Source organism: Ranitomeya imitator, chromosome 3, assembly GCF_032444005.1.
Source record: "Ranitomeya imitator isolate aRanImi1 chromosome 3, aRanImi1.pri, whole genome shotgun sequence".
In the NCBI taxonomy this organism is placed as follows: domain Eukaryota; kingdom Metazoa; phylum Chordata; class Amphibia; order Anura; family Dendrobatidae; genus Ranitomeya; species Ranitomeya imitator.
The window spans coordinates 506,530,305-506,543,235 of NC_091284.1; the positions used below are offsets into that span (position 1 = coordinate 506,530,305).

Consider the following 12,931-nt stretch of genomic DNA (forward strand, 5'->3'; position numbering starts at 1 on the left):
GCCACCTCCCTCCCTGCAGGACCCGGATCCGCGGCCATCTTGGATCCGGGACTTGCTGCAGGGGGAAGGTAGGAGACCCCCGGAGCAACGCGATAAAAACGCCTTGCTGCGGGGGTCTCAGGGAAGCCCGCAGGGAACCCCCTCCCTGCGCGATGCTTCGCCGGACCCGCCGGCACATCGCGATCATGTTTGATCGCGGTGTGCCGGGGGTTAATGTGCCGGGGGCAGTCCGTGACCGCTCCTGGCACATAGTGCCGGATGTCAGCTGCGATAAGCAGCTGAAACCCGGCCGCGATCGGCCGCGCTTCCCCCGCGAGCGCGGCCGATCGCCTATGACGTACTATTCCGTCCTTGGGAAGTAAAGCCCACCCCACATGGACGGAATAGTACGTCTAATGGCAGAAAGGGGTTAAGCACAGATTTTGCTAGAATAGTTTGCGGGAGACATTTTAGGAGCTTCTAAGGTGGCAGAACAGCAGAATAACCCCCAAAGTGATCCCATTGTGAAATTGCACTCATCAATTAATTAATCTACGTCTGCAGTCACTATTTTGTAACATGCACACCTTCGTCTATTCTGGAGAATTGCAAATATGCCAGTTTAGTGCTCATCCATTGTGCTCCCATACAGTATAAAGCCACCATATATTGTAGCGCCCCCATATATGGTGCACAGCTTGTGCATTTGACAACACGCACCTTGTAAATTGCTAAGTACACTCTATCCACTACAATAATGCCTAGCATGTGACCGCTTACTGCAGTTTAGGCACAGTGGGGTTTAGCAGGGGGCTTTAGAATTGGTAGAACAGAACTAACTGGATTTTATTTGAGGGGGTGGGAGCCATGTTGCTTTTCAAGAGACTTTGTTCTTGAAGGAACATGAGAACCCCCTATAGTTCCAGTGACAGATGGACCCGAGTGGGTGCTGGTTTTGTGCAGGATAAATTAGGAGTTATATTCTTAACTTTTTATGGTATATAACTGTTTTTTATTTCTTTCAGTAAAAGGCTGGGATCACATTCTACACTGAGCGCTTATGTCGGGGTTTCTATGTGAATCAGACAAAAATGTGTTTCGGTCGAAACTCCAGACGGAACCACACACTATGGTGAGGATGAATGTTACTTTGGAGTCTGTTTGGCGTCTTCTGTGGTATCACCTTTTTTAGGCATGTACAGATCTGTGATCAACCACACTTGTGCATTAAAAGACTCCTAAAATGATGGGACACCACCGGAAAAGAGACCAGAGTCCATGTACTCCATGTACTTCATAAGTGAGTGGTTCTGTCATGGGTTTTGTCTGAATCACCGTTTTGGGGATTTATACAGAAACCCTGATGAAGCGCTCAGCGGAGAGCGCAGGATAAATGTGAAATGAGCCTTAGTCCGATTTTTTGGAGGCAAAATGAACAAATAGACAGAAGCACAAGCACAGTTCTTATTTTTATTCTTGTACAGATCACTGTGCAGTATAAGTGATAACATGGATTTATTCCTTGGGTTGGTGTGATTACAGAGATACCAGGTTTATATAGTTTTATTTTAGGTTTTTCTGCTACCACACACAAAAATGCTTTTTTTTTATTTTTTTAATAAATACCGGTAGTTGCTTGGTCCCCATATTGTGAGAACTGTACTTTATTTTATGGCAAACAGAGCTTTGTGATGGCTTATTTTTTGCGCGACTAAAAGCAGATTTGTTTGGTACCAACTTGGGGCACATAACGTTTTTTGATCACTTGTTATTAAGATTTTTCAGACACAGAATTAACAAAAAACAGTAACTCAGTTATTGTTTTTATAATTTTTTTTGTGCTGTTCACTGTGCGGTAAAAGTGATCAGACCGATTTGTTCTTTGGGCCAGTGCAATCACAGCGATACCAGATTTCTATAGTTTTTTTAGGCTTTGCTGCTTTTACACACTACAACATTTTCCAAAACTGAATTTACTTTAGCTTTGTCATATTCTGAAAGCTGTAACTTTTTTATTTTTGTCCTTAATGAGCCATATCAGGATCTTACAGGCCACCATACCCTGGGGTCATCAAATGACCTCAGGGTATCATCGCAATAATCAACTCTGCGATGATGATGATCCTGCCATAGGGGTCTTTTATCCCCTTTTTAACCACTTAGATGCTGCAGTCGTGATTGACAACAGTATTTAAGGGGTTAATTGGCCCTGATTGGCTCCAAAACCGGTCGGGGTCAATACTGTGGGGTGTCAGCTGTCATGTACAGCTGCAATCCGCAGAAATTGCACCCACGAGGAGGGCATTATTCAGTTATTCCGACAGCCATTTTAAAACGATGATCTGGAATAAGGAACTTTAACAATCGCTGTTTTAATATGCATTATCAATCTTGAAGGGATTAAAATAAGAAAAGGTATATCAAATATTGAAATCTCTCACACTGCAATTTGTCTCATTAGTATGTAGAAGGGCTTGAATTGGCTGCACAAAACCAACATTTCCCTTTTCAGCAAGAGAAAGATTTCAAAGTAAGAAATTGTTCTTTTTCATAGGGTTAATCTACAGGTTAATACAGCGTAAAAGTAACAACTTCATGGAAAACATACCCATAAAACCTTATTAGAATAATCAAATATAAATCACATACTTCTTATGGGCTATAACAAAAATAATATTGGGATAATCGCTAATTCACTACTATGCAAACCACTGAAAAAATACGATAAAAAAAACACCCAAAATAACGTTAGAAATTACAAAAAACCTTATTAACTATTAAAGGACATTTGACAAAGCCAGGGGAAAATGGACTCAAGCCACAATGTGCACATGGGAAACGCAGGGGTGCACACATATGGGTAGAAATATAGGAAACAATATGTATATAGATATCAAAGGTATATCACAGCCATTGTGCTGCTGGTAATATGAATCAAAATATATAATATCAAATCCAGCTATGCTAGATACAATAACAGGTAAGTAGTCACGTATCTATTGATACCATAAAGGAAATCATATTATTGTATAAATAATTACCTGAGCAGGCTAAGAAGAGCAAACACCCACAGAGTGCACCCACCCCGATGCGCGTTTCGGCGTGATAGCCTTTTTCAAGGGGTGATGGGAGAAGGGGAAGTGCGAGTATAAAATGGAAGCATCCACCACTCACCACCCACAATGTCTCCAAGTGATTCCCTGTATACATCCTGCACCTAATTAACATTCATTCATCTTAGCGGCGTCATGAATACATGACTAAGTAATATGGCTGCAACGGCCACGTGACCGCGTCGCACCAAGTCCGCCACTGATGACGCATACATCGCCGCGAGGTTAATAGAGCACCAATGTTGTCTGGCCACCTTCCGGAAAGCACAGCTACATGGGAGAAGATGAACTGCACTCTTCCCGGTAGCAGCCGGTTTTCAGTCATGGAGTCCGCAGCAGTACAGAGGAATAAAGTAAAGTTTCTCTCTGTAGACAGGCTTTCAGTAAGGCAGAAGGACAACATTGGAACGCTATTAACCTTCAGATTAACCATACATCTGCAGGTTAATAGTGTTTGGGAACCTTTGAGCTTTTTTATACCAACTAAACCTAAGTAAGCAATTAATTTTTATTTTATGTAACAGGTAAATAACCTAAAGCCTACACGTACAAATAATTGCAACTAAACACTTGTCTTCTTATCATTTGATAATTTTATCTCATTCCACTGCACAGAATTGTGTCTGTGCAAGAACTGTTGATTTTAGGTTGTGGCACATCATCTGTAGTTTCAAGTTTGGACTTTGAATCGGCTAATCCAAAAGGATAGAATTTCTTCTGCTTAGGACTATTGTCTTGCTGCAAATCGAGTTTTCAAGAAATATTTGAACATTTTCTTCCCATGTGTCTTAAAGGGAGTCGGTAGGCACAAATTAACTGTTTAAATCAACCCCACAGGAGCTTGATGCACCTTTGGAAAGCATGAATAGTAACAGTGCACTTCACATTCCCACCTACTTGCCTTTGATCTATCTCTGCCCCCTTTTCTTACTGTAAAGCCAGAGCTGTTAATCAAAGAACAGGAGGGTGAAGATAGATGCAAAACAACTAGAACAGTAGAATATCTATGCTTTTGGATTACCTAAATAAAATAAAAGCTGGAATGACAATCAGCGAAATAATGTCTTTTTGGGTTTATAAGGGAAAAGGTAACTACAGGATTTGATCACCTGGTGAGGTTGGGAAATTCACAGCCCCTTTGTTAGCTTGTTTGAACAGGCTGCTGCAGATCCACCAAAAATGATAGGATGCAAACTTTATCTCCAAGTGGATGTAAATCTGCAAATCCAGAGATCCAATATACGATGAGAGGCCAAAAAAAAGCATGGATGCGTTATACATTAGCTCCTCATAAGGACAAATCACAATGATGGATTTATTGTGGTGTGTCCTGCTGAAGAGGTATGAATACTCGAAACGCGTTGAGAAATAAAAAACGCATCCATACTTTTTTGGTCTCTTATCGTATATTGGATCTCTGGCAGTGCGGATTTACATCCACTTTATCTCCAAATTTGCATCCTTTGGATTAGCCTAGTCTAAGTCCAAACTTGATAATATTGTGGTACAACCTAAAATCAGCAGTTCATGGGTGCAGCAAGTACCTGTACTAAGTTTGACCAGTCTTTTAGTGCTGCCAGACTCCTGATTTGAGGTCATGTTGCATGGTCTGTAATGGATTTAGTGGTGGGGATGCAGGATGGCTGAGTTAGAGGTCACAGGTATCGTGCTAATCTCCTGTGCAATGACCCCAGCACCGGTCATACCTAGAGCAAACTCTCATAATAGTGAACATTCCTATGGCACACGCGGATACTGTAATGGATACTCTGAATGCTGTTATCGGCAGCTCCAATGAGCAAGTACAGAAAAATTAAAATTGTAACATGATGAATGAAAATCAGATTAGCAGAAATTAAATGTATATCAATATCTAGTTTTAATTTGTAAAATAACACTAAGATACATTTAACAAATAATAATTAGTGTTACAAATGGTTTGTAAGAAACATCATTAGCACCAAAAACAGGAGCTATCCCAACATTTACCTTTGGGAATGGTGATCTGACAACCCAGATCAAAATCTTGCTGCAGACGATAAAAGGCAACTTCCTGCAGACGGGCACGCTCCAGTTCAGAAAGACTTTGTATGGGAACCGATTTCAGACGCACAGTTCGGCCAGACATACTGTTCCATGTAAAATCACCCTATTGGCAAATAAAGTAGATATATATCGTTTAATATCTTATTAAACATCGGTGCGATTTAAAAGTATTTGTAACTATTGCTAAAAAAGGAGAGCAACATATATGAAAAACATGAACATTTATTTACACTGCATGACTGACCATCTGAACCTTATGTATGATCATGAAGCAATGCAAAAGGATCCTGCTTGCATATCACTTATGCCTACCATCTGCATAGGTGCCCAGATTAAAAAATAAAGTGTCCTTTAAATATATAGTGTTTCCAGTTGGACTCTGCAGAAGACAGTAGCGTATGCTGTGGCTTCCTTTTCATGGTATACAACCACAAATACTCGGGGTTATACTCTTCATGGAAGGCAAACACCAGATGTGTGACTGAGCCTAAATGTGTATGTGTAAACATAGCATGTCATTATAGCTAATGCTCACAACATCTCGGACTGAATTTTTTTTAATAATGTATATTTGAAATGTTCAGCAAATTTCTTTTACATGAATAACAATTGTTGCCCCTATGCATCCGCACAAGCCAAAAATCTCTCCTTGGATAAGTTGTATCAATTCTTAATATAAACAAAATGAAAAATATTGCAAGAGTAGAAGTTTGCAATACATTCAGAGTTTGATACTTGTAAAACAAAACTGTTTATCAATCTGAGTAATCACGTTACAAACACAGAATTTCTCAAAGAAGCCCTCCTCCCATCAAAATTGTTATCCTCTTAATATATTGCAATCATATAATATTGCACTGTGTACTTACAATTGCTGATTTTGCCTTTCTACCCAGCTAGTTTTTTTTTTCTATGCTCTATGTAGAAAGAGGAATTCTCTTGTCCTTGCATTTATGATTTCCCTCTTTAACTCCTGACCCAGCTGCTCCTCCTCCCCCTCCCCCCTTCTGCAGGCCTATCAGTAGTCCCCGTGATCGTCTTTGTTCCCTTTTTTGTTTGTTTTTTTTTGTTTTTTTTTTAAGTGTTGAAAAAAATGTGTATTTTTTTTTTGTAATTTTGTCACCATTTTCTGAGACCCGTAACGTCTTCATTTTTTTCGGGATATGAGGCTTATTTTTGCGCTCTTAGCTGACCTTTTTGCTGATACTAATTTTTGGGTGGATACAATATTTTGATAATCTCTTATTGCATTTTATTGCAATGTTTGAGTGGCCAAAAAAACTGGCACTTTTAATTTTTCTTCCATTACATTTTTACCGATAGGATTAATTTACTTTATATATCGAACTTTTGTGAACACATCAATACCAATTATGCATATGTTTTTATTGTTTTGTTTTTTCATGGGTAAAAAGGGGGTGATTTAAACTTGTGATTTTTTTTAAAACTTTATTTTTTTCCACTTTTCACTGGATTTAATAGTCCCCATAGGGGAATTGTAACTGCTATCGTCTGATCACTTGTGCATAGCACTGTTACGCACAGATCTCGATCTCTTAGGCCGGGATCACACATGCGAGAAATACGGCCGAGTCTTGCATGTTAATACCCGGCATTACCGCCATCACTCATGATCGGAGCGTGCGGCCGCATAGCAATACATGCAGTCGCACACTCCGCTCCTGAGTGACAGCGGCAATGCCGGGTATTAACTTGCGTATTTCTCGCATGTGTGATCCCAGCCTTATGAAAGCCAGCCAGTGCTGGATTTCAAAGGAGGTTCACAATGACAGGCACGGGGGTCATCAACAGACCCCCAACTGTCATGACAACCCATCGGTGTCCTGCGATTACATCACAGGCATGCCAACGTTAAAGTGGAACGACAGTGCCCCCCTGCCGACGCTTGTTCAATGCTCAGCTCTATCTGTGACTCTTAAAGACACATGATGGCTTATTAAATTAGCCATCATGTGCTGAGAAAGAGGCGGGCTTTACTTATATGTCAAAAATCACAAAGGCGTTAAAACGGCTTCATTCTGTAGCACCAGAACCTAGTGAATTTGTCTAGAGACTTTAAATATTTTGGGGAAGAATTAAGGAAGGCTTCAGTGCACTTTTGTTCGCTAAAACATCCTCACTGGAAGTAATTCTTGAACATAAGAGTTGGCTACTATGTTAAAAAAGAATGTAATGTACATTACTTAAATATTCTGTGTAATGCATGGTAGAATTTATTTTTCTTAACATCTTACATACAGGCAAAATTTTCTTTAAAAATAAACTCAAAACCTTAGTGTAAGCAGTGAAACAGACCATTTTGTTTAAGTGTTTAGATAAAGTATGATGACTTGCCAGAATTGGGATTGAGATGAGACCCACAATACATGAAAATTATTATGGTCCGGCACAAGAGATGTTAGAAGCCAGAGGCCTCTATGAACATATATAATGTGTCTACAGAAAGGAATACATTTCCTGTGGTTAATGGAAGAATAACATTCTTGAACTATGCCCATGTTTTCATATTATTGGACATTTTAGAAATCTGTGAGAAGCATATTCTGCGTGGTAAAAAGTCAGACTGTTTATCCAAGTCTTCAGAATGTACTGCAACCTACAAAATTCACACCTACTAAAAGTAATCTTAACATGAAAACATAGCTTAAACCTCAAGGTACAAGAAAAGCAGTAGGACAAATGGGAGCACAAAATCTTATTTCATGAATTATCTTGTCCTGACAAATGTAGGAATAGATTCACTTACCGTGTATCAAATATTGAGTTCAGGGGAATCAATAAGCCTATAGCAAAATGTGGACTATACTTGGACAATGTCAACCAGAAATCAAACAAATAAACAGTCATCGCTTATATATTTGGGGAAAGAGGCAGAAACATGCAGACATATTACTGTGTAATGACTAGAGTTGATGAAGTTTTTGGAGTGGAATTGTATTTTCTTTGAATCTTACCAAAATTTGTATTCTCAAGAAAATGATTATTTTTGCAGTTTGCTCAGCACAAATTCAGCAAAGTGCGTCCAGCCTCGGCCACCATTTTCAGAACCATAAAGCTCTAAGTAAACAGTTTAAAAAAAAATTGATACCTCACCACTCACCAGTCTGTGCCGTCATGGACCAATCATAGTATTAATGTCATAGGCCTATTCAGAGATTGAATCCAATGCATTAATTGAAGGGGCCAAAGATGATGGATGAAGGCGAAAAGAAGAGGTGTGGAAGACTGGCCAGGAGGCTGCCTGCAGGACAGGTGAGCAGTGGGGTAATCGATTTTTTTTTCCACTAACACTCAAGTCTGGAACACTGAATTTGGATAGCGAGGATTTTTTCCAGCTGCAAAGTTTGAGTCCACATACATTTTAATGAAGTTTGGGTTCTGGTTTAAGTTGGGGTAAAGTTCTGGTACCCAAACTGAACTTTGGACTACTTCAACGGGTCCGTTCATCCTTACTGCTAATCAAATTTCATTTTTAAAATTCGCATGATTTCCTTGATTTGAATCCATGCAGATTCGATTATCTCTAGTGATGAAACGCCTACAGTTGGATTACGCATGCCACCTCAATATCCCTAACACTGCTGATTTCTGTATATTGCTTATAAAAATGTATATTGAAGCAGCTAAAACTACACACATGGTCAGACATAAGACTCACTTTACAAATAAACAAATGTTCTAATGAATATGAAAATATTCCAAAATTGGTGTGTCATTATGGAAAACACTACACATTATATAGCAATATGAGCCAAAAACTCTTCGCATGTACAGAAGACTAGTTCATAGACAATATTCCAGAACCTATTTCATACCCTCTAATATTCCAATAATTCTGAATTTTATAGGACCATTGATTTAAGTCTTTGTTCACATCTGTGCTAGGAGTCCTAATGGAACAGAAAAATGGAACTCATACTCATGTACTGGTTTAATCACATAAGGGACAATCCAAAGGACCTATTAGAATGAATTGGTGATGAACTTTTCTAACGGAGCATCCAACACAGATGTGAACCAAGTCCTAAAAAAAAATTCAGTCTACATATTGGTTGTGCTAGGATGAATATAACATGTTCAATAAAACATTTATTTGTTTAATTTGTCAGGCAAAATAGGATAGCAAAAGCAATTATTTTCCTGAAATGATGGAAAACCATTGAAGACTAGTATTGGTTTGTGGGCACCCCTTGCATGTTCTTAAAGCATTTGTTCTTCTGTGTATTAAATTGAAGAAAAACGTTGAATTGTAAAATGTACACTTTATTATGCATTACTTATTGATTGCCACTATATTACGCAGCGCTTTACATACATTATTATCACCATTCCCACTGGGGCTCACAATCTAGATTCCCTATCAGTATGTCTTTTGAGTGTGGGAGGAAACCGGAGTACCTGGAGGAAACCCACGCAAACACAGGGAGAACATACAAACTCCTGGCAGATGTTGTCCTTGGTGGGATTTGAGCCCACAGTGCTAACCACTGAGCCCCCGTACTGCCCTATATTCCATGTAGGTTTTATTACTGTTTCATTAGGAGGGATGTTCGTGATGCTTGTGAACCTGTAAGCAAATAGCAATTGGAAAACATTTTTTTCCTTCAGAAAAAAAAAATATGAACTTGAAAGAGCTGTGAACCTTCTCCATGACAACATGAGATTTAGGTCATACATGAAGCTAATGAAACATCAATAATTAAAACAATATTAACAGCCACAGCCTAAAGCTAAAAGTAGAGCAAATGATTAAAGCTAAACAAAGACTGCATATTTCGCTTTGTATATAACTCCTGATTAGCAATATTTTGTCAGACTAATGGTCCAGATGCGAGAATATACCAATGTTCTAGCACATAATTTATATAATAAGGTGTTTATTTGTTAAGCAGGGCAACAATACTCTATTGATAATAAGTATGGACCAGTAGATACATATTCAACGAGATATATCTCAGAAGCCACATTTGGAGTCACATAATTAAAAAGGATAGGAAAAGATCTACCAATATTGGCAGCACGATTTATGAATTTTATCTATTTGCCTCTTCTAAGAATAGCAGATGCTGTCTACTTGCTGGAACTTTAAACGTTGTGTGGTGCAGTGACCCACGTTACAGCCAGGGGGCACTGCGTGTGCACTTCAAGATGCACTTGGAGGCGTAGTTGTGATGAGACAAAGTCCGGCAGAATTGTAGATGGCCGGTGTGTGTGTCGCAGAGGAGGACACTCTGCACTGACAGTCTAAAGTTATGTTGTGGTCTGGGACCTGTAGTCCCACATGTAAATGTGTAAGTTCTAATTGGAGATTGGCAGGGCTAGTTATGTGAGATGGGCGGGACAAACTAGCCACACACTCCCACCCAGGGAAGTGGTTACAGGTATGTAATGTGACCAGGGTGTGGGTCACAGGGTTCCTGTGTTTGGATCTGAATGGTCTAAGTGCAAGGCCCTGGAAGCCTGTGTTGAAATCCTGGGAATTCCTGAATAGCACATGGTTGGGCTTTGGCACTGAGTGGCCTGTGTGCTGTAGGTCCTGGAAGCACCTAGAGACCGTAGACCTGGACGGTCTGTGTTGAGGACCTGGGACTGACGTGAAGTCAGCGTGAGGAGTTGAACTCCTGAAAGGTAACCCCAGACAAGGGGACTATAATATACGGCAGAGAAGCCTATCTGCTACATGAACTGACTGATGTCCTATAATGTAACTGTAATGAAACGGATTGTACCCTATCTGGTTTATGTGGAGTTTAAATAAACCATATGGGCTGATTTGTGTGATGTACCGTGCCTGAGTGCTTGAATCCTATGCCAAGCGAGTGTCCCCCAAGACACGTAGTGGGTGAAACGCTACAGGCAAAGCATTTTTCTCCTAACTCACTATCTATTTAGTCCCATAATCCAAGCTATTTTCTAATATACTTAGCTTTAAAAAGTCTTACTATTCCCAAACTATACAACTTAGCTGCTTTTGTATTGTTTTCCCTACTTCCTGTCTGATTTTGATTCTTTTGAGTATCACTAGTGCATGCTGCTTTACTCAAACGAATATCTAGCAACGAAAAAAGAACCCAAACAAATGCCCAATGTGCAAATAAAGAATAATGTTTATTCAGGGACACAAACCATAGGGAGGGGTGGGAAAATACCAGATAAAGTGGGGGCAAGGTAGGGGACAATAATTATTGTAACTCAATACAATGTGGCCAAAATGTTATACCATAATATATTATCAAAAAAATTAATCAAGTAGTCATTATGCCACAAAACTGAAAATACATAAAGATCTAATCACAAAAATGGAAGTAGATGTGAAGAATGTATACAGGCATGTAAAGCGTTAAAATGAAGTACACAGGATCAATCATATAAGGGGGCTAGAATAGAGCCGACAATCACAAAGCATATGTATGCATCCATAGCTGAAATACACCTGAATAAGTATGCTCAATAGCTATCCAGTTTATTACCTTATGCCTGTACATCCAGAGTTCCCAGGATGCACCCTGCCCCGACGCACGTTTTGGCATTGTCTTGTATTTATTGTTGATTTTCCTATTTATCCATTTCGATCTATGTGCACTTTGCCTTGGGATTTGTGTATTTACTCAAACACCGCATCATCAGGGGGCACAGTCTGTGCTCACTGTCATAGCCCCTTGCTCCCTCCCTGAAACAAAGAGTCATCAGTGATGCTTGTTTCAGGGGAGGTGCTGTCCCTGCTGTGTTCCCGAGTGCCTCCCTTGTGTACAGCACTGTCCCTGAGTGTCTCCCCCATGGGCAGTCACCCCCAATGCCCTGTGATAGGAGCGCAGCGTCTGGTCTGTTGCCTGCAGCTTCTCCCAACCATGATGATGCTTCATTTGAGTATCCCAGCATGCACTGGTGATTCTCAAATGAATCAACAATCAGCTATGAAGTAGAAGAAATACAAAAGCTATTAGATAGCATAGTTAGGGAATAGTGGAATTTTTGTTAAAGCAAGAATATTAGAAAATAGCTTAGAATTAAGGGACTAAATAAATAGGGAGTTATGAGAAAAATGCTTTGCTTTCAGACGACCCCTTTAAATGTAATTATATGTTGCAAGTAATGTCACCTTTAATTTTTTATGAAGAATCTACAAGATAATAATTTATGCAGATGCCTACTAAATACTTAGAGGTTGTCCACTTATTTGTGGAAAATGAAATAAGGAAAAAGCATACTTACCTCCTGGACAATTGATGCTCCTCTGATTTGAGCATTGTGTCCACTTGCAAACTCATAACATTGTTTATGTCATGTGAGCACTGAAGCGGACGCTGATGGGCTGCATCCTTCATAATCCATCAGCACTCACCAGACGAAGCACTTGGTGTGGAACAAATGACGGAAGGTAAGTATGTTCTTTTCCTTTTATGTTGAGCACTGTGGAAGCATTGAATAGGGGTCATCCAGTAGTGTACAACGCCTTTAAGGCTAAGTTCACACTGCGTTCAGTGACTACGTTAAATTGACTACGTTACACCGCGGCATAATGCGGTGTAACGTAGGCCGTTAATGCCACCATTGAATGCAATGTCAGACGCATCGCTAGCGCACGCCCACAATGGGCTGTCATTTGAGTGACGGACCCGAGATACGGGCTGCAGCGTTTCTGGGTCCGTCACTGCTAGTGCAGATGGAGCTAGCAGATGCTCCATCTGCGCTAGCACGATGTAGCGCCGGCACTTGCGCTAGCAGCAGCCCGTTAGCGTATGTGCTTAACGAGCTGCTGCTAAAGCAGTGTG

At 40.0% G+C, this 12,931-nt stretch overlaps 1 protein-coding gene across 2 annotated transcripts in view; it reads right to left on the reverse strand.

Annotated features, from left to right (window-relative positions):
• The window catches only part of ARHGAP6 (Rho GTPase activating protein 6), a 444,961-nt gene that overhangs the window by 131,303 nt on the left and 300,727 nt on the right, over window positions 1-12,931 (reverse strand). For both annotated transcript variants that reach the window (XM_069757660.1, XM_069757661.1), the window contains exon 2: window positions 5,082-5,241. In XM_069757660.1, coding sequence (XP_069613761.1) covers window positions 5,082-5,241 — 160 coding nt within the window. The remainder of the gene's footprint in view (window positions 1-5,081; window positions 5,242-12,931) is intronic.